We start from the raw sequence: 22,181 nt of genomic DNA, 5'->3' as shown, positions 1-22,181 counted from the left end.
ACATAGTAAATGCATATGGTCCCCTTAGTGGTTACATTCTTTCGAATCCACAAGGACTAAGCATTAATTAAGAACAATAGTCTAGAAGGAAGAAATGAAACTCAGTCTGAGACCCGAACCCTATTTAATTAAAACAGTTCGTCTGTACTTGGAAGGTCAGCCTCTTAAAGCTAGTGACCACCAAGCAGAGTGCAGCACTTTGAAGCCATGGCAGAAACATAATTTAACTAGACACAGGACTCAAATGTACAAAACTTATAAGTCATAGGCTGTTAATGTCTGAAGGGTTTAAGGAGTCTAGCCAGCAATAAGTACATAAGATGTTTAGCTCTGGGAAATGCCAGTGAAACCCAAAACAACAGCAACAGCAGCATCAGCAGCAATAGAATAACAACAACAACAACAACATAGCATTTCAAACCCAATGGGGGGGCAATTAAAAGGGAGGGGTAGCACCAAGTGTTGGTGAGGACGTGTGAGGACCTAAAAGAATGTTCATGGAGCCATTATCATCATCTCCCAAGTGGAAACAAGCCAAAGGCCTACCAATTGATAAACGTGAATAAGTAAGGTGTGATATATTCATAGAATGAAGGGCAGCAAAGGGGGCTGGGAGGAGAGGCACATGTCACTATGCCTGGCTCTTGAAAACACGTTCAAGCAGCCAAATGCTGGGAAGAAAATGACATAAGAGATGCTCACGTAGCTTACACTTGGAAGTACCTCCCTTGCCCTTAGGAGTCTCATAGTTTAGCTTTGGTTTTTCCTTTCACTATTAAGCATTGAATCCAGAGCCTTGCACCTGCCAGGTAACTCTCTACTCCACTCTTTAAAGTTGGTATTTGCTTGTCTTTGACACACGGTCTATGTGAGTGAATCTCTGTAAGTTCCAGGACAGCCACAGTGATGTAAAGACTCTGTCATAACAAGGAGGAGGAGGAGGAGGAGGAGGAAGAGGAGGAGGAGGAGGAAAGAGAAAAGGAGAAAAGGAGAAAAGCGTTTTCGGGGCTAGAAATGTGGTTCATTTGGTACAGTGATTACCCAGTTTCAAGTTACAGCAGTGAAAAAAAGAAAAGAAAAGAGAAAAGAAAAGAAAAGAGAAAACAAAAACAAAAACAAATAAAAAAACAAAAACAAAAAACAAAAAACCAACCAACACACCAGAACATGGTGGTGCATGCATGCCTACAATCCCAGAATTCTGGAGGTATAGAAGGAAGGTCAAAGTTTAAGGTCATCTTTGACTGACTATGGAGTTCAGAGCTAGCCTGAGTTATAAGAGACCCTCTGTTTAAAAGAAAAAAGGAAAGAAAGAGAGGGGGAGAGAGAGGAGAGGAGAGGAGAGGAGAGGAGAGGAGAGGAGAGGAGAGGAGAGGAGAGGAGAGGAGAGGAGAGGAGAGGAGAGGAGAGGAGAGGAGAGGAGAGGAGAGGAGAGGAGAGGAGAGGAGAGGAGAGGAGAGGAGAGGAGAGGGCTCTTTCTGCTGAGCACTACATTAGGATCAGTAATCCAAGCGCTTCAGAGGCTGCAGTGAGAGGATCCTCAACTTGAGGCCAGACTGGTGATGTGGCACACCCCACCCCAGATAAAGAAAAAACAGACAATGAAAAAGAGGCAACGTTTTCAAACTCTGGCTTTGGAATTCTTTTGTTCCGTTTTACCTCTGAAACCCACATAAGGCAGATAAAAGCAAGCCTCCTTGCATAAATTTACAAATCATACCACAACATTTAAAGATAATAATGATGGTCTGAATGAGAAATGTCTCCCATAGGCTTATGTATTTGAAACTCACTGGCTGTTGGAGAGTTGCCCACTTCCGGTCTCTGTCTGCTTTGTGAGTATGGATGAAACTGTAACCACACAGCCTGCCTGTCCTGATGGATTATATTACTCTAGAACCATAAGCCAAAATAATTTCTTTCTTCCTTAAGTTGCTTTTAGTGCTGGTATTTTACCACAGCGATAAAAGTAAATAGTACAATGATTAATAAGAATAATGATACTGTTTTGAATAAAGGCAAGAAATTTGTCTCATAGAACAGCTTCATTTTCATGAATTCCAGCACGTATTTATTTACCAGTTTGTTTATTTGAGACAAGATCTCCCTCTTCAGACCAGATTGGCCACAAACTCACTGCCATCCCTCTGCCTTGCTGTCTCACACTCCATGTAGAGGTATGAGGTCTCATGCCTGGCCAACCCATTTGTGTACTCTACTGCCTTACATAATACAGACAGAAACCCAATTTCCAGAACCAGTGCAAATCCTAAGTGTTTTTGAACAGCCATTTTCCCCACTTAGAAATTTGACTCAGAATTGATTCAGTGGCGTAGAAATGTTTATAGAAAGTCTTCCATAAAAAGCTGAATACGAAAAATATTTAACAACTCTTCACTCTGCTCATGATAAATATAAAAATCAAACGGAAGTCATCCAAGCCTTTTAGCAAGCGCTCACATAATAAGAGAGTGTTAGCCAAGGCCTGGCAGGTTATACGTTGACTTCTTAGGCAACTGCCCTAAGCCATAGTAAGAGCAGTGGCCACACAGAAATGCCCGAGCCTTGACTAAGCTTTAGCTGAGGCTGGTACATGCACAAGTGGTGTAATGGAGTGTGGGCTACTTCTTCATGTACTGCTGACATTCATCTACAGGCCACCAGGACTCCAGGACTGTTCATAACAATTCAGAAGATACTTACCACAGGTCTTGTAAAACCCATCCAACAGCAGAACTGCAATAGCCAACTAATATGACCAGCATTGCCAGAATGTTATCATTAATTAGGGGGGGCTTTGTTGTTTGTTAGATTTTGTTTGGTTAGTTGGTTTTGGTTTTGTTTTTTTGTTTGTTTGTTTGTTTTTTGAGATAGAATCTATGTATCCCTGGCTGTCCTGAAACTCATCACATGGAGTAGAACAGACTAAGCACTATCCCATCTGAGCAATAGCTCCAAACTACCACCACCACCACCATGACCACCTACCACCACCACGAGCAACAACAACAACAACAAAATAAAGGGTTTTGAATGTAATATTTGAACCCTTCAGGGTTTTAAGCTGCCATAACTCTATACAACATGCTCATTGAATGAACTAATTTAAATAACTTATTATGTTAGACTTCCCTCTATTGTAATTCAGTATAAAATTGCTATTGGTGATACTTCTAAATTGTTAAAATGTATTAAGTGATATTTATTCTATCAAGAAAGGGAGGGGTGTGTAAAATGCCTTTGAAGCATATTTTCATAAAGTTGACAAAACCAAGCCAACTCTGGCAGTTACACAGAGAAGAGACAGATAGCCTATACCTCATGTCCTTCCTGGGAATTCTTAACAACAGCAGCACTAAGCACATTCAGTTGTCTGTCTGCTTTTGTGCTTGGTTTTGAAACACCAACACAGTATCTAAAGATCAGTGTGGCAAATCCACAACTCCCAGTAACCCAGGACTCCAGACTCCAGGCCTAAGTTCAGCTCTTGGACTTAATGATTTTCTAGATAGGTCTACCTGTTTCTACTGGCCTTGTCCCAGTGACCTTGGAGAAAAAGAGGAAATGTAATTGTTTTACTACTGTCCCTGGTCTAGCACACTTCTCAAATTACAGTTCTTAGGAGACTGAAGCAGGAGAAGTTCTGGGAGTTTGAGGGCTACATAGCAGGACCTTGTCTTAAAAATTGAATATACAAATACTAAAGATTTTAAAAAGATGGTAGGTAAGATGGCTTAGTGCTCAAGCCCTCGCTTTACAAGAATAAGGACCAAAAATCTGGATCTGTAGAGCCCACAGAAAAATCCAGGCATAGTGGAACATGCTCCTATTTCCAAAGGCAGGTAGCAGACAAGCAGATCTTTGGAGCTCTCTGGCCAGTTAGACTAGCCTACCTGGGGATTCCAGGCAAATGAGAGACCCGGTCTCAAACAAAAGGTGAAATATGTTTGAATAAGAGGAATGGCACAGCTGTTCTCTGACCTCGAAAGTACACAGATGCATAGATATACCCTCACACACCAAAACATACATACACACAGGCACACTCCTACACACATACCAAAAATATATTGTTCTTTTTCTCTCTCTTTGAGGTTCCCACCCCACCCCCCACTCCTACCCTCCCCATCTGCCTCTGTGTGTGAGTGTGTGTGTGTGTGCTACAGGGCTGCTTTCTGAGACAGGGTCTTGCTATATATGTAGCCTTGGCTGGTCTAGAACCTTGGCTACGGAGATCAGGTTAGCCTTGAACTTGTGGCAATCCTCTTCCCTCTCTGCCTTGGGTGTGCTGAGATTAAGGACATGTGGAAGCACTCTGGCTTGTTTCTTCATTCTTAATCACTCTCTCAAGGCAGAAATGATAAAGAAAATATTAATCATTTCTAGTCTAGTGAGTGATTTGGGAGCTCTCCCAAAGCAGCTTTGTCACAATAGTATTTAATTCCAAGAATGCGGTTGCTGATCTCAGACCATGAACAAATGGTTAAAAATTAATCACATACAAATAACAACAGGCACTTGCAAACAAAGGGGCTCTCTGAAGGCAGCAATAAGCAGCCAGGCTTTTATTACTTGGCTTGTAATAGTTGCACAAGTTTTACTGTGATTAAATAACTTAAACTCATGTATCTAGTTACACCTTGTATAACATATCACTAATTTTAAGGTAATAACACGTTGCACTTTTAAAGAGGTTATCTTTCAGAAAAATAGACAAAAACACAGTAACTGAAATGAAAGGATCGCTGGGATTTGCCTTCCTAACATGCAGGGTGCAAAAAGAAGAAGCTGAGCTGGTAAGGGGGAAAAAAAAAAGATTTCAAGTGAGATATAGTCACAAAAGCTGAGTGTAGAGAACCTGCCAGTCCCTAACCCTCTGCTCTCGGGTTCTGAGTAAGGGTTACATTTTTCCTAAATGAGAAAAGTTTCTGAAACCCCAGCACTCCCCAAATGGCTCTCAAGACAAAGAAGTTACAACATGTCACTTCTGAGACAAACTCTGAATGGTTCTTGGCCTGGGTAGTGTCTATTTTGCCTCCTGGATTCTATTTATAGAAACAAACAGGAACATCTCCTTTGCACTTGGCTACAACACACTTCAGCTTACCTGCCACGACAATAAACATGGACTAAATAAAGATGGCGCGGCCACAGCACCCTGACACTTCGAGAGCAATTAGTCCATTTAAGTAACGGGTGACAGAGGCCTGACCACAACACTTGGAAAGCAGAGGCAAAAGAATCGTGCATGACTCTTGAGGTCAATCTGCTATATCACAAATCTGGGGCTCGCCTGTATATGACCCTGCTTCAACTAAACCAAAACTCACCTCAGAATGGTTGATGGGCCCAACGGATGCCTCCTTTACAACTATTTAAAGGCAAAAATCCCTTGCTGTTTCCTAAACCACAATGAACAAGGACCTCAAAACAATTCAAGTCATTCAAAAGCAACAACAGTAAATCGTGAAATGAGTATAAATAAATCCAAAGTTATGACTTTCCTGGGACCCACAGGCACAAGCTCTAAGAGCATGAAGAAACACATTTTCTTTTCTTTCCTATGCCTCCCACCCCGAGCGCATGCACATGAACTAGCCATACCTTCTTGACCACCTCAATCTAGCAGCTGGCCAACCCAGCTCCGAGCCTAACTATGCTTGGAATAGGAATTTAACGAGAAGAAAGGGGCTATAGTTTATATAGCTAATTATGTATAATTAAATGTATGTAATTTGTAATGATTCTGAAGCACGTCTATCCTCATGCTATAGTGGACCCTCACGTATTTTTAGACTACATTTCCCCCCAAAACAAGAGTCAAAGCCAAGGCTCTACATGCTAGGCAGGGGTCTCCCTCTGAGCTACACCCTATACTCTTCTCTTGTCTGTTCTTTAGAATTAATTACTTTTAGTTAGTTAGTTAGTTAGTTAGTTAGTTAGTTAGAGGCAAAGTCTTGCTCTGCAACCTGGCCAGCCTACATGTGCTTTATAACTGAGAGTGGGGACCCTGAATTCTTTCTGCCTTCACCTTCTGGATGCCTGCTGGGATTGCAGCCATATGCTACCTTTGGCTCCAATAATTGTCTTTCTTAAGAAATCCAGCCAGGGCACAGAGGTAGTGCCCTAAAACCCTAATACATGAGAGGTGGAAGCAAGATGATCAAGACTTGAGGTCATTTTCAGTTACATAAAGAATTCCTGGACTGCCTGGGACACAAAAGGTCCTGTCACAAAGAATAAAAGCTGAGGAAGAGGGGGCGAGGGAGGAGGAAGAAGAAAAGGAGGAGGAAAGAAAAAAAGAAAAACCCAGCTGGGTGTGGTTGTCTATACTTATAACCAACCCAAAGGGCCTAAGGCAGGAGGATTACTTTGAGTTTATTTCCTGGGTTACATAGCCAGTTTAAGGTCAGTATTAAGGATGAAACCCTGTCAGAAAGAAAGAAAGAAAGAAAGAAAGAAAGAAAGAAAGAAAGAAAGAAAGAAAGAAAGAAAGAAAGAAAGAAAGAAAGAGAGAGAGAGAGAAAGAGAGAGGGAGGGAGGGAGGGAGGGAGGGAGGGAGGGAGGGAGGGAGGGAGGAAGAAGGAGAGGAGAGGAGAGGAGAGGAGAGGAGAGGAGAGGAGAGGAGAGGAGAGGAGAGGAGAGGAGAGGAGAGGAGAGGAGAGGAGAGGAGAGGAGAGGAGAGGAGAGGAATAAGAAAGGAAGGGAGGAAGGAAGGAAGAAGGAAGGAAGGAAGGAAGAAGGAAGGAAGGAAGGAAGGAAGGAAGGAAGGAAGGAAGGAAGGAAGGAAGAAGGAAGGAAGGAAGGAAGGAAGGAAGGAAGGAAGGAAGGAAGGAAGGAAGGAAGGAAGGAAGGAAAGAAGAGCAAGCCCTGGTCCATTGTCTGATTTTCATCTTCAAGAACTTCACAAAGCAGGACCTGCTGCCCTTTCCTCTAGTTCTTCACATCAATTGCTCCAGCAACTCAGCTGGTATTCCTGATAACTCCTCTCTCATTCTGTGATCTATGTCCCATTTACTGGTGTACTGCAAATGCAGAACTGGCTTGACACTTGCCAATTTTCATGGTGTAAATACAACCACCATAGCCAAAGACAACAAATGCAAAGTTACATCAACCTGTGCACATTCAAGTCCTACCTCCAGCATGCCCTGGCTTGCGCACAGCATCAGAACTCCCAGTTTGCTTGGGATAATCCCAATTTATGCCACAGTCGGGGTCTAATTTATGGCCTCACTACTACAAGTACACCTCAAAGAATAAATCTCATGTGGACTTTTCTCAGAGTAAAAACCTTCAGCAAGGGGCTTAGCATGTAGCTCAGTGGCAGCATGTTTGCCTAGGATACAAGCGGCCCTGTGTTTAATGCACAGAACTGTATACAGCCAGGGGTAGTGCATGCCTATAAGCCTAGAGTCATTACAGGGAGAGTCTGAAGCTATCTCATGAAACTCCATCTCAAAAATAAAATTAAAAAGAAAAAAAAAAAAAAACACAGTCCGCTATTGGATGGATCACAGGGCCCCTAATGGAGGAGCTAGAAAAAGTACCCAAGGATCTGAAGGGGTCTGCAACCCTATAGGTGGAACAACAACATGAACTAACCAGTATCCTCCGGAGCTCATGTCTCTAGCTACATATGTATCAGAAGATGGCCTAGTCGGCCATCACTGGAAAGAGAGGCCCATTGGTCTTGCAAACTTTATATGCCTCAGTACAGGGGAACGCCAGGGCCAAGAAGTGGGAGTGGGTGGGTAGGGGAGTGGGGGGGGGAGGGTATGTGGGACTTTGGGGATAGCATTGGAAATGTAAATGAAGAAAATACCTAATTAAAATCAAAAAAAAAAAAAAACTTTTCTATACAGGGAAAGGACACTCCCGAAGACAAAATCTGATTATCCCCTTGGCCGAACGTCTATTTATTTTTTATTTTCACTCATTTATTTATTCTGTTTAGGTCTTGTTATGTAGCCCCTGGCTGACGTGGTGCTAATGATTCTCTTGTCTCAGCTTCCTGCCAAGTGCTATAATATTACCAGCATGCCACCACCATGGTTTTCAATGTCTTCATGGCTACAGGTAGTTGGAAGACAACAGGATGATGTCCATCTATAGCTCCAGCCCCTTGATAGACTGACACTGGAGGATCTCTCGAGTTCAAAGACAGCTGGGCAACCTAACGAGACCCAGTTCCAAAAATATAAATACAGAATTTTATAGTATAGGCATTGCAGAAGCATGATAGCAAACACACAACTAATTCAGATCCTGTCATACACTCAGGAATTTGCTGACCTTGGAAACTGCTAAGCAACTACTGCAGGTTCTACCCAGCTTAGAGTCACACGAAACTGAACAATATCAGTAGTACTTGGCCAGTAGGAATAAAATCGATCTGTTCCAATGGGTCCCATTGAAATCATCAAATCTGAGTTCAAGGCCACCAAGGACAATGCCTTCTTAATCCCCTTTACATCATTCCTAAAAAGGCTTCTTTGGGTCTTGGGTCAAGACTGGCCAGTAACTCTATACAATCCACTCTGAACAACAAGAGTGGAGTTTGGCAGGTAAGAGCATAGGCCAGTCTTATTTCTTTAGGGACTAAGGATCCAGAGGAATACATTAAGCTATCTTAAAATATCTAATGGGCTGTCATATAGAAGACTGATTAGATAAGTTGTGAAGGAATACAGGGTAGAGGTCATGGGGAGAAGAGGAAGGTTTTGACATAGAACAGCTATATAATCACCAATAATAGCTAACAGATATTGAGTGCCTGCATTTTTTTTTTCAGGAAGCCTCAATATACTGCTGACTCTTGTATTGACTGAGTCTCTTTATCCCAGAGCAGTCGACCTTGGAAGATTAAAGGAGTTGTTTATACAGAGTCCCAGAGAACTTCAAATAATTGGCATTGTCCAAACTGGCTACAACCCCCGGGTTTATGCACACATGCTCTTCCTGGTTTCTAGAGTCCTTGCAGCCTCAGTCCCAGAAGAGATTCAAGGCCAGAGAACCAGATGGCCTTGCTGAAGGCGATATGCACCAAGAAAAGAGCACCTGTCACCTGTCACCTACCGAAAGACTAGAAGGCAGGTGTTTGTTTTGTTTCATTTACTGTGGAATAGGTTAAAAGGATGACCCAAGAGCTAAAGGCAGCTGTTCTAAAATCTTGTTCAATTCATGTAGCTCTTCAAAAGGAAAGTTGTGATCTTTGTAGCCCTTCTCATCTCCTTCATCTTTACCTGCCTCATTCAAAGGCTGAGAGATCAGTTAAGATCAAAGGATGCTGGGGTTCTTTAAAACAAAAACAAACAAACAAACAAAAACCAAACAACTTTGTTGGGTGGGGCCGACGAGATGGTTTAGCAGGCAAAAGCACTTGCCGCCAGGTCTGAGGGTCTGAGTTTTATCTCTGGAACCCACGTGATAGAAGGCCAGAACCGACTCTTGAGAGTTGCCCTGTCATGTGTGCTGTGATGTGCTGTGGTGTGTGCATGTAATGCAACTTAAATGCAACTTTAAAAATAGTTTAACATTAAACAAAAACCTTGTCCTGACACCAGATTAGCAGTTAAATAAAGTACTCAGTTCTCTTATGCACTAAGTTGCCAACATCACTCTTGGACAGGACATGCCTGCTTGTCGTCAGGAGTTGCAATGGGGCAATCTCTGACTGCTACCAAGACTTGTGATTGCCATATAGTCTGCTTATAAAAAGGTCAAAGGGCGCCAGGAAAATCTCCTTCGGGTGGTGATCGAAGATGGGACTGAAATCTGGTCCTCAAGTGATCCAAAGCGTCATTACGCCATTTTCCTTCTTTGGTCCAGGTGGTAGGATGGACATCTTTCTTCCCATTAATAAAAGCGCCTCAGACAAGTTTGGACCTTGCCCAAGTCTACACTGCTAGTGAGTGGGAGGATCAGAGTCTGAATCCAGAGCTGAGCTTTCCAAAGCTCTTTCCACTATAGAACACTTAGGCCCTGGGGCTCCCCAAGCCTCCTGCTCAGCAGAGTCAAAACCCTGAGTCCTCAGTTTCTTCATCTAGAGATAACTGTATCCCTCACCTCGCAGGCTGACATAAGGGGGGGGGGATCCACTTAGCATTTGGCACACAGGAAGTTGAGCACTCCTTAGTGTAGACTACTGTTGTGTCCAAGGACACGTGGTTAAACTCACTGCCAAGGCTGTTCCAGCTTCATGCACCTACCTGTTTTTAATTTAAATGGCCCCTGACAATCATCACCTACAGGCTGCTCACTTCACTGCTCTGAGCCTCTCCCTCCCCACCTGCAAAATGGGGAACATGTATGTGCTTTCCTAAAAGCAAACTTGGAACAAAAGGTGCACAGGCCTTGCTCAACAATGCAAACAGGCATCCAAAAACACATCTCTTCCCCTTCTCTCCAAATGACAGTGAAATCATAGTGACCAGGATCGTGATTTCTACAGCTATCCCTAAACAATGAGTGACATTTCCTCGCCCTTTTGAATCATCCAATATGCTCAAATACATTCCCAGGGAGAAGAACATATTCATAAATAAACATTCAACTGGAGGCACCTAAAAGATGTCAATAATTAAGTAATACTATACCAAGCTTGGCAACTGTACTATCTAGAAAACATTTTTTTTTTTAGTCAAATTCTCTGTGTCACACTGAGTACACTGAAGTTTCTATATCTGAATTAGAATATTGTCATTTCAAGGTGGGTGAATCCTGGCAGATATATATTGAAGCTAAGGCTTTATTTATGACTAAATTTGATAAGAAACAAAACAGGGCTGGAGTTGTAGCTTATGAGAGCGTGCTTGTCTAGCATGAACAAAGTGCTGGTTTCAATCTTAGGTACTGGGGACACGGGGAAAGCAGTTATTTTGTTTGTCTATTTTTTCCACCCTTTTGAGAGACTGCCATTCTCAGTAACCTAGGCTGGCCAGAAACTGACTGCACAGTCCAGGTGGCCTTGAATTCTGGGCAATTCTCCTGCTTTAGCCTCTCTATTGCTAGGTTTACTTGTGTAAATCATCATACCCAACAGATAGTTTTGTAACACACACACAATTTAACACACAAATCAGGATAGGTTGGGATAGATAGATAGATAGATAGATACATAGATAGATAGATAGATAGATAGATAGATAGATAGATAGATAGATAGATAGATAGAACAAAACCAAAACAAAAGACCTGCTAATTAAAACTAATACTTCCACTACAGACATAGCTGTTTCCAAAATTGCTATGGGTTTCATCTTACTTGTACTATGTCCCTCATGCTAAGAAATAACAGCATTATTTCCATCTCTGGTCAACACACCAATCAAATACAGACCATGCTAATGCTGAAACTCACTTACTGGTCTTTGGGGGGGAAGTTACGTTCCTGTGTTTGGTCTGTTGGGGGACAGCGTGTTTGTGTGCTTAACAGAATGCTGATCATTAACCACAGACAAAAAAATATTTAAACTTTTAGTGTGTGTGTGTGTGTGTGTGTGTGTGTGTGTGCGCGCGCACGCGCGTGCGCTTGCGCCTGCGTGTGTAAAGGCTGGAAGATAACTGGCAGAGACAGTTTTTCTCCTTCCACCATGTGGTTTCCAGAGACTGGCTGTTAGCTGTTAGGCTCAGAGGCAGCCCTGCTGAGCCATCTCATCCTAAGCCTTGAACCTTAATCTATAACTTAAATGTCTACTTAGAACATAATTGGCAAACTAAAGCTGGGCGTGGGAGTGCACACCTGTAATCCTAGCCTTTGGGAGGATAAGGCTGGAAGGTCACAAAGTCTAAGACCAGTCCATTCACCAGAGGGAATTCATGGCCAGCCTGGGCTAAGAACATTTGTCAAGGAGTAGAGGAGGGGCTGGCAACCTGACCACGTTCCAGAGGATGGCTCCTGCTTGCATTTAATATTTTGTAACTTGGTCTGCATACTTCTTGTCTGTCTGGAAAGATTGACTGTGACGAAAAGAGAAAAGAAAGGCAGACACATCTGGACTCTGAGGATACAACCAGAAAATTCTCCCCATTTCTCTTCATGCTGGCTTTTCTGATTGGCCAATTCAAAGATAAAGTCCAATCGTCCAAGGACAGAATCTCAATATTTTAAAACTCTAGGCCTTGTACTGTAACAATTTTAGCTAAAGCTGGTAACTGACTTAGTGTGATTCAACTGTGTACCCATGTTAATACATAATGGGTTTATCCATTTTCTGCTACCAGAATGTCCTCATTGAATGATACAAGAAATCAAAACCTCTTATTCAAAGGCTGGCAGCTTGCACCTCCCATAACTCCTGCTTGCTACCATGCGATAGAAGGAAAAGGGTAATGGTGTCTATCTCCCCTGCCCACTAGAAGCTGCTCGGGGGGCTGCCTTCCACACAGTACTGAGTGTCCACTTATCACCAAAGCATTCTTCTCTGTTCGCAAGTGTACTGCCTCATCCAAAAACAATATCCCGTGTAACTAAAAGCACCAGGTTTCATTTCCTTTGTTACTTTTCCCCAAATTAATTTCTCAGGGTAACCTGGAACTCCTTACATAGCATAAACTCACCTAAATCTTGAGATCTTTCTGCTCTGCCTCCTGAGTGATGGGATTATGGACAAAGTGACACCACATCTACCTAACACACACACACATCAAATACACTGATCCCAACACACACACACACACACACACACACACACACACACATATATATATATATATATATATATATATATATATATATATGTCATGATGGAAAGACCTACCTACAGACTAAAGCTATAAGACAGGGTACAAATTATGGCTCATCCATATAACAGAATATTGGGCATATAAAACAGTATTGTGTTAAGGATGATATTTAGTGAGAAGAAGATGTTTATTCTGGCTTGCCGGGATTGGGCGACGGCTTTGTGAGGAAGAGTTTGGGCTCCCCAGTGCTCATGCTCCTTGCCAGGCCTGGGACCTCAGCAACAGAGGGAGGCGCGGCAGGGGAGGCGCGGCAGAGAGATGAGTAGGCCACCTGCCTAGTTACAAAATGGCCAGCTTCAGGTTCAATGAGGGAATAAGGCAGAGAGCACTCGATAACTCAGTGTCTTGCTTTAGCCTCCACACATACACAAACCTAGATACACATGTATACAGCATGAATACACTGCACCGGGGGACAGAGAGGCAAAGAGCTAAACGCTTTGATTTCTCTTTAAGTTATCAATAGGGGGTCAAGAGGTTGTGGAGTATACAGTGGATCAGTGGATAAAGATGGCTACTCTCTTTGGCAACCTGGGTTTGGTCTCTGGAGCCCATGTAATTAGAGAGAAATCACTTCACAAAGGTCGTCTGAACTCCCATGAGTGTCATAGTACATGTGCACCCCCACCCCCACCAACACACACACACACACCTACACACACACACACACACCTACACATACACACACCTACACACACCTACACACACACACCTACACACACACACACCTACACACACACACACCTACACACACACACACACAAGCCAAAACAATATCAACAACAACAAAACCCCAAGTCCTTGTCATTATGTGTAGATGGCGCATGGTGTGTGTGTTCTGTATGCAGATTTTTACCCATCTTACTTTGTGTATGTGTGTATATGGGTATTCACATGTACCACAGTGTGGGTGTGGAAGTCAGAGGATAACTTGCAGGAGCTGGCTCTCTCCTACTATTTGGGGGCTGGGGGTCACACTCGGGTCACCAGGCTTTGCTGTAAGCCCCCTCACTTGCTAGGCCAGACGCCATATCTAAAACAGATGTTTTCTGAGGGATGGAGCCATGAGAACTTTTTCCGGCTGTTTTCCCACAGTTTTGTAGGAATGCCCAACAAGTACGGGACTAAGAGTGCTATAGCTGTAAAATCCAGTCTCTTTTATTTAGGCACTGTGTTTCTTTTTCAAAGGAAGTCAGTCGGAGGCAACGTCTTCTGCCTCAACTACTTGTCCTGAGATTCACGGTGGACAGTGTTTAGTGATGAGAGCTGGCAGGTATGGAGTAAACTCTCTCTTGTTGTCCTCACACAAGCTCTATGTGCTCTGACGACCTGCCTTTTCACTCATCCTGAAGCACAAAAGTTGAGTACTGGCTCTGACCACACACAACTGAAATTCAAACTCAAGGTGTTTGGATGGACGGACAGGTGAATTTTTACAACCCCATGTGTTCACAGCACCTTGGAACTGTGTTTACGACCAAACTTTTGTAAATGTGTTGACCACCTCAGCTGTGTTACTTCCCGGGTTCCTCGGCATCAGCATCAGCATCAGCACAGCCGGGCTGCCAGACTTGCTCCCTGGTATGAGGAGTAGCACCCCAGAAAATCTAAACCCGCTTTGGGTTTTTGAGCCAGCTTTTCCAAGTGAACTTTCTGATCCATTTATGAATATATGTAAAATAAATCATCGGGGCTATTTTAAACTTAATGTTGGAAATAAAATGGCTGACAAGTATTAACTACCTGTTAACCAAAATAAAATAGAGAGCTGTCAAGCAAAAGGTAAAATAAAATAAAATCCGCACAACGGAATAGATCAAAGGACCCTCTCTACTGATGCTTCACTGGGAACCACTGAAACTCTTGGGACCAAAATCAGCTACAGAAATAGAGACAGCTATCCATGAAGTGGTGACGCCACCTGAATCACTTTTTCTATTTCAACATCAATCACATGTGTGTGTGTGTTCCTCCATTTCAAAGTACGTGAGAAAACATCATTTCTAATCAGACTTCCAACTTAATGGGAAAGGAGGTAACAAAAGGCAGTCAGCAAAGGTGGGGGTGGGGGAAAGGTAGGGCATAGGAGCAGCTCCGTGGGAGAGTTTGCTTTGGGCAATGGGAGGCTCTAGTTTCCATAGCCAGCATGTGTGTGTGTGTGTGTGTACACGTGCGCACATGCGAGTGCACACACACACACACACACACACACCATGAAAACATAACAAAATGCTCACTCCTGTGGCAGGCTAGATAACTAGTATAAAGATCACATAGTAAGATTTGTCACATGGAGTTCTGCAGGTATCAGGAACAACACCTAGTTTAACTCTAACATTTCAAGAGCACTGATACCAGATCATGACTGCCAGGTAGTAGGGGGCGGGCAAAATAATAGAGGAAATCTGAAAAAGTTAGTCTTAGGGAAGGTCTCCAGGGAGTACTTAAGGGGAAATGACACTTAGATGGACATTAAGTCGACAACTTTCTCCTTTCCTTGCTTAGTAAAACCAACACACAACTGATTTGACTTTTGGATGGTGCTGGGAGATAAACCCAGGGAGTTTTGAAGGCTGGATGCCTCCATCTTCTTTGACTGAGCTATTTCTCCAACCTCCTGACTTGATTTCTAGATTAGAACACATTCAAACGGAGAGAGTGGGTTTAAGATTTTCATTTTAAGATTTACAGGTTGTTGTTGTTTGTTTGTTCCTTTTTAAATTTGTATATATGCATGCATGCCCCATGTGTGCAGACACCCTTGGAGACCAGAGGAGGGTTTCAGCACCAATAGGGCTGGAGTTACAGACGGTTGTGAACCTTCTGGGGTGGGTGCTGGAAACCAAACTCTGGTCTTCTGGGAAAGCAGCACATACCATAGTCTGAACTGCTAAGCCACCTCTCTTGTGCTAAACCGAGTTTTAAGTAAGAAATTTTGGTAGTGAAATATGCAGATGTATGCCTTAGGGCATGCAAACTGTATTTCAGAACTGTATGTTCGGAGTTGAAGAGATGGCTCAGTAATGAAGCACATTTGGTTCCAGCACCTAAATGGTGGCTCCCAACCATCTGTAACTCCACTATCAGGTATCTGATACCTTCTTTTTACCTCTGATGGTATCAGGCATGCATGTGATACAGAGACATACACGTTGGGCAAACACTCCTATGCATAAAAATAAAAGAAAATCAATGTGTGCTCAAATCTAAGAAAATTAAACATAATAGAATAAGGAAAATAAGTGTTGATTCAGTCTTTTAAAAGACTGTAAATACAACAGGCTGCTGACACACCCCTTTTAATCCCAGCACCCAAAAGGCAGGACCAGATGAATCTCTATAACTCCCCTATTCTTGGTCACTGAGAGTCCCTAACTCAAAAAACAAACAAACAAAAGCTGTAAATAAACCAAGTGTGATGAATTATTTTAGAGACAGAAGGATCAAAGAGCTCAAGAAGATTCTTGGCTGCACGTGGCGTTTCAGGCCAGCCTAGGCTACATACGGTCCTATCTCATGAAAACAAAATAAGTAAATAAATAATTTATAAATAACTTAATAGAATGTATAAATAAAAGAAGAATTAAAAGCTTTTATTTTTTATTTATTTTTTTGTAAGAAACACAAACCACTTAGCTTCTGACACTAAGTACACAGGCAAAAAACTACATTTCCTTGTCTTTTAAAATAATTCCTATGGCTTTGAAAGCATAGTTAAGGCTCAGATTAGTTTTGTATTCTTCAAATCATTGTTAGAGATTAAATTTTAAGCAGTGCAGAGTAAGGCATGATGATCCTAGCACTTGGGAGGCCGAGGGCGGAGGAATATCAAGAGTTTCAAGCCAGCCTGGGGTTGTATCACAAAACACTGTCTCGAAAATACCAAAAGAGGCCAGAGAGACAGCTCAGTAGGTAAGGGCCCTTGTCACCGTCAATGTGAGTTTGATGACCCGAGTGTGATCACGTGTCAGGAGAGACCAGCTCTTCCAAGTTGTCCTCTGACCTCCTGGACTGTTAAGCACGCTCGCATCCACATACCCACCACCACACAGTAAGCGTTAGAAAACAGGGGAAAAACACACACACACAAAAAGAAAGGTCTTCAAACCAGTGACTGCCTATCTACCATCCCACCCCCAATTCACCATGTAGCTCAGGCTGGTCTCAGGCTAGGGAGTCTCCTTACTCAGCCTCCCCAACTTTTCTCTTAGAGTCTAGTTACTGTTGTTGAAAACTATAATAAACTCTTTAAGATGGAGATCAGAGAAATAAATAAAATGTGGATTCAGGGAAATAAACGAAATAAGACACGGGTATCAGCCAATCTCAAATCCATAAAATAATTTTCCTAGAAACTATAAAAAAGTGTGTAAAACAAAACAAAAAAAAAAACCAAAAACAAAAACAAACAAACACCGCAGATGCTTAATAACCGTCTTACAGCCATGGCCAAATCAAATCTGCTGGGCAATTCCCAAACTCCACACACACCTTAACATTTCAAAATGTAAGCACTGGATTCACCCAGACGTGTTAAAGCGGTTCCCAATGTTTTAAAAACGAATGCATTGCAGAAAGGCTATGAAAACTATGAACAGAAAGATAAAAATTATAAGCAAAGACAGACGAAGGAGTTATGCTGTTTGCCAAACATCAACCTTTTACAGAAATTCAAGCCCAATTTAATCATTTCCCAACCTCGAACAGTTAATTGATACGCAACAGGTACGCTTTTGAATCCGATCGCTCACTACCGTGGACTCTACTTACTTTGCTTTCTGCCATTTACAAGCTTCATTAAAGACACCCACAAAGAGGTAACCAGTTGAATGGAGTTAGGCTCAGATAAGGAAAAAAAAACCAACAACAACAAAAAACCTCGTAATCTCTACCTACAAACTGACATCCCAGAATGTCAGGTGGGGAAGGTACCTTTTACAGTCTACCATTATATATACAAGTCTCAGGTTGTGAAACAACGCACTTTTCGGAGCTGTACAATTACAAACACTCAACTCGACCCACTCCAAGGGGGGGGGAAATCCACCTGCAATCCTCATTGGTCCACACAGTTCCGGCCCACATGGTGTCAGTGGGTGTTTCCCTCTACACCAGCGGTCTCACTGGCTGTGTGGAAACACTGTTTAATAGGCTGTGATTTGGGGGATTGTCAAACTCCACGCCTCCTTAAGCTTGCCAATGGGCCCAAGGTACTGGCGGTTACTCTGCGATTCAAAGGGCAAACTGGTAGCCTGAGATGCAAGCCCCAAAAGATGTGCTCGGAGAAGGGAGCAGTGAGCCCGGGGCTGTGCCAGCCCGCCCTCCTCCTAGTCCCAGACCCAAGATCAGTCGGGGTGTTTGCCCCACGGCCACCAATAACAGCGGGCAGTGCGTTCTCCCAGACACTACGGTGACCGAGGGAGCAGCTCCAGCTAGTGTCTGACCGACCCAGTAGGCGGATCGGACTAGACAGGCGCCACCGCGGGCCGCCACCTTGGGCGCCCGACGCCTCTAGGGAGGACACAGTCCAGAGCGGCACTCTGTCGCCCCCCTCGACCGCGGGCACCGGCGCTCCCCTGCCGGCAGGACTTACGCGGCCTGTTCTTCCTCCCGGAGTCCATCCTCCTCCGCAGCCGGCATTTCTTGGCCGGAGAATCATGCTGGGCGAACAGCGGCTGCGGCTGCGGTTGCAGCTCGGACGGGAGCTGGAAGCGTGGGGCCGGCGGGTCGCGGCTGCAGGCGGCCGACGGGTGGAAGCCGTTGTGCAGCAGCCCGTTCACGGCGGCCGCGGCGCCCTCGGGGGCCCCCGGGGACTGTAGGGCCGCGCGCTCGTGTTGCGCGCCGCGGTCGCCCATGCCCGGGACCGGCGGAGCGGTGCGCGGGCTCCGGCTCTGGCAGCCTCGCTGGAGGTCACGGTCGGCCGTCCCCCGATCTTCCGATCCACCTTGGGGCTTGCTCTCCCGCAGCCTCGGCGCCGCGGCCGGGGGCTGGCGGCCCCGGCGCTCCTCCCCTCCTCCCGTCGGCGTCCCCACGTCTTCGGCGAGCTGGGCCCCGCGCACCGGGCTTGCTGCTCCCGCCCGCAGCGTGTCGGCAACGCGCGCCGCTGCGGGAACCTCCGTGGACCCCGGCCGGGGAGTCCGCCTCCCCCTCATCCCAAGGCCGAGCCACTTCAAATGCGGCTTCCTCGCCTCCCAGACCTGTCCCCGCCACTGAGCATGCCCAGTCCTACCCGCCACCGCCACCGACGAGTTTCAACGTGCGGAATGAAGTTCTCGGGGTTTGCGAAGAGGAGATAGGCGGATCGGGCTTTGTGTGGCGGAGCGAGCCTAAAGGGTACTGGGTGAGGTAGGCACGAGACAGCCAGAAGCCTCGGGAGGAAAGCCGGAGGAAGCCAGATATTTACAGAGGTTTCAGGTTTGCTAATCCTATCCCCAGTGGGCTAGTACCTTCACAAGGTCACCCATGCTACATCCCCGCCCCCCGAAAGTGTGAGTGCCGGCGCGCGTGCGTTAATGTGACCAAACTACTCCCAGGTCTGAAGGGAGGGAAGAGAACAATTATTTATAGAGAGGTAGGCAGCCTTGGAGAAGGAGGGGAGTGAAATTCCTTGGTTGGCACACTCACACAAACAGCATGTGTTCTCGAGTTAGTTGTCGTTTGCAGAGAGGAAACCTAGGAAGAGAGAGTAAGGACAGTGAAGGACAAAACTAGGCAGGAATAACCGGTGCTAGAAAGAAACCAAGTAAACAGAACCGATCCCAAGCTATAAAAAGCGCATTCCTCACCCAGAAAAGACCGGCAGGGGACAATGCCCTGTTCGGTTATTTAGGAAATAAAAAGTTGTCCTGGTTATGAGAAGGGGAACCAGTACCACGATAGCCCTCAGAGTTAGCCCCCAGTTCCCAGTTCCGACTCCCACTGACACTGAGCAAAAGACACAGTACTTAACACACCTGTTATAGGCAGTGCCCAGCAAGCGGGACACATTTGGGTATTGGTGACTTCTTGAGGCCTTAGCTTTTCTGTCTGTCCAAAGGGGACTCTTGTGTGTCACAAAAGTACCTAATATAACCTTTGCACATAATAAATGCCCACAAGAGTCTAATGTAGACATTAAAGTCAGGCTGGGGATATAAGAGTCAGATGCTTCTTATCATGGGATTCTGTCCCTACAAAGGAATAGAGAGAACATAACGGCAGGCTATTGTTTCCAATGACTATGAATACAGCAGGCAGAGGCCAGGCCCCTCACTGAAGTTGCACATCACCAAGCTCAAACTAAGCTCTTTGACCCTCTGAAAACATCTGTATTAAAGAGATGAGAACTGAAGTCTCCAAAGGCCAGCTTCAACAATTTGAACTTCCCTCTACCTTAATCCTAGCAAAAGTGACCTGTGACTAGCCTACCCACCCCTTGAACTAAATCCTCCATGGGTCCAAAACTGGCATTAGCTGTGCCCAGGGTTTACATTTGGTTTGAGGATTTCTTCCAGCAGAGCCCTTCCCAAAATCAACGGGTTCAGAATCAACGAGGCCGCTCTGTCTCATCCACCTGTCATTTCAAATCAGGAAACCAAGGCACAGAGACATAACTGAGACTAAGACCAAACCTAGAACTTAATCCTTGTCTTCTCTGCTTCCTTTGGCTTATATGATTTGATGACCTTGAGAAATTGCCTTAGGTAATCCAGCCTCAGCCCATCTGATTTTAGTCCAGTTCCTCGCAACTTGCTCCTTCAGGCTTATAATCTCTCCCTACTCCTATAACCCTTTATACCTCCTTCTTCTGGCTACAGAACACACATAGCCTACCTAGTGACAGAGTCCTGCAATCCCAACTACTCAGGAGGCCAAACCTCCTGAGGAGGAAGACCTCAGATTGAAGTCCTGCCTTAACGACTTAGTTCAAGTCGGTTTTCATTGCTTAATGAAACCCTGTCTCAAAAAAAAAAAAAAATGCTGGAGATGTCTAGCATTTGGCTAGCATAAGTCTCTAGGTTCAGTCCCTAGCACTGTTAAAGTAAAATGCATGTGTTCCCTTATATCTTGATGATCATAGTATTGGGACATCAAAGATGAAATGAAATAATATAAATGTGCAGTCACATTCCACTTGGTCCCTGTGTCTCCCCACCGCTCCGTTAAGCAGTTAAGTGTGCCTTGCACACTCTGTTAAGGCAGATGGCTCGCTATCATTGTATCCTGAGGAAGCTCTGGATGCTCACCTGGAACTAAACAAGGGACAGTGATCTTGGGGCTTCTCACTTCATGTGGTAAATTTGCTAAAAAGCTCCCATTGCCACGTCTCAATAAGCAAATTCTCACAGATCTGAGCCGAGTAGATTGGCCCTGTAGTGACTTCAAGGACACCTCCTCCAGCTTGATTTCACAGGCGTGGTGAGGGAGGCCTGAGCCAAGTGGCTCAGACCCAGTCAGGGCAGAAGTCCTGGTACAGAAAGTCTCTCACCTACTTCCCTTTCAGGCACAAGCCAGGTGACATCCCACAGGTTTATTCAAGGGTATGTGTGGGTGGTGAACATGAGCCATCATGTGCTCCAGGAGAGCTAGAACAGTAAAAGGAGAGGGGAGAGCCACAATCCTCTTCTCCCCATCTCTGCCCATTCACTGTCACTCATTTATTAAGTGTGTACCATGCTGAAGACCCCAAAACAGACTCCTGGGATACGAAGACAAAATGAATGCCTTTACTGCACTCGGAAGGTTACAGTTTCCTGGAAAAACAATAGATCATTCATTGGTTTTCTTGCTCAGTGTCAGAACAATCATCCAGAGTCTTCCCACTTTTCCTTCTTCTGTTTTGGAGATTGGAACTAGGGCTTGGCTAGGGCTAAGCCAGGCAAGCACTTTATCACCGAGTTAGCACCCCAACTACCTTTTGTATTTTGAAGCAAGCACTCACTAACTTGCCAAGGCTGGTCTTGAACTCACTCTGTAGCTAAGCGGGCCTTGGATTTTGGGTTCTTTCCCTTCGGCTTTCTGAGTTGGGTTGCAGGTCTATACCAATAAATCCAGTTGAAAATTTCTACTTTTCCTGCTGTTTGCTGTTGTTGCTATTGTTGTTGTTTGAGTATCTCACTGTAGTGATGGCTCTCTGGCCTGGAATTAGATTTGTACCAGGGTGTCCTTAAACTTTTAAAGTCCTGCCTTCTGAATACCGACTGGGATTAAGGGCATGGGCTACCACACTGAGCATTTTGTTTTTTTTTTGTTGTTGTTGTTGTTAGTCCTTGAACTCACTTTGTAAACAAGGGTGGCCCGGAAATCATGATTCTGTGGACTCTCCTTCCCAATTTTCTGGTTACAGACACTACACCCAATAGAGAATTTTTATGTTTTTAATTTTCTCTTTTAAAAGAGGGCATTGGAGTTGAGAGTGGACATGGTGGCTTGTGTCTATAATGCCAGCACTCAGA

The 22,181-nt window shown here is 44.5% G+C and overlaps 1 protein-coding gene across 2 annotated transcripts in view; it reads right to left on the bottom strand.

Moving 5' to 3' along the window:
- Pank1 (pantothenate kinase 1) overlaps positions 1-19,233 on the bottom strand; it is a 67,397-nt gene extending 48,164 nt beyond the window's left edge. Inside the window, exon 1 of one of the 2 annotated variants that reach the window (XM_021152494.2) lies at positions 18,341-19,233. In XM_021152494.2, the coding sequence (XP_021008153.1) occupies positions 18,341-18,899 (559 nt within the window). In that variant the 5' untranslated portion in view covers positions 18,900-19,233. Of the gene's footprint in view, positions 1-17,517; positions 17,731-18,340 lie in introns of those variants that run through there. The other variant, XM_021152495.3, reaches the window with a different exon arrangement.
- Positions 19,234-22,181: the final 2,948 nt, after the last annotated feature.

The sequence above is a fragment of the Mus caroli genome, unplaced genomic scaffold, assembly GCF_978045245.1.
Source record: "Mus caroli unplaced genomic scaffold, Mus_caroli_1 scaffold_20, whole genome shotgun sequence".
Lineage (NCBI taxonomy): Eukaryota > Metazoa > Chordata > Mammalia > Rodentia > Muridae > Mus > Mus caroli.
Note: the sequence above shows the minus strand (reverse complement) of the source record. Positions and strands in the feature narration are given on the sequence as shown.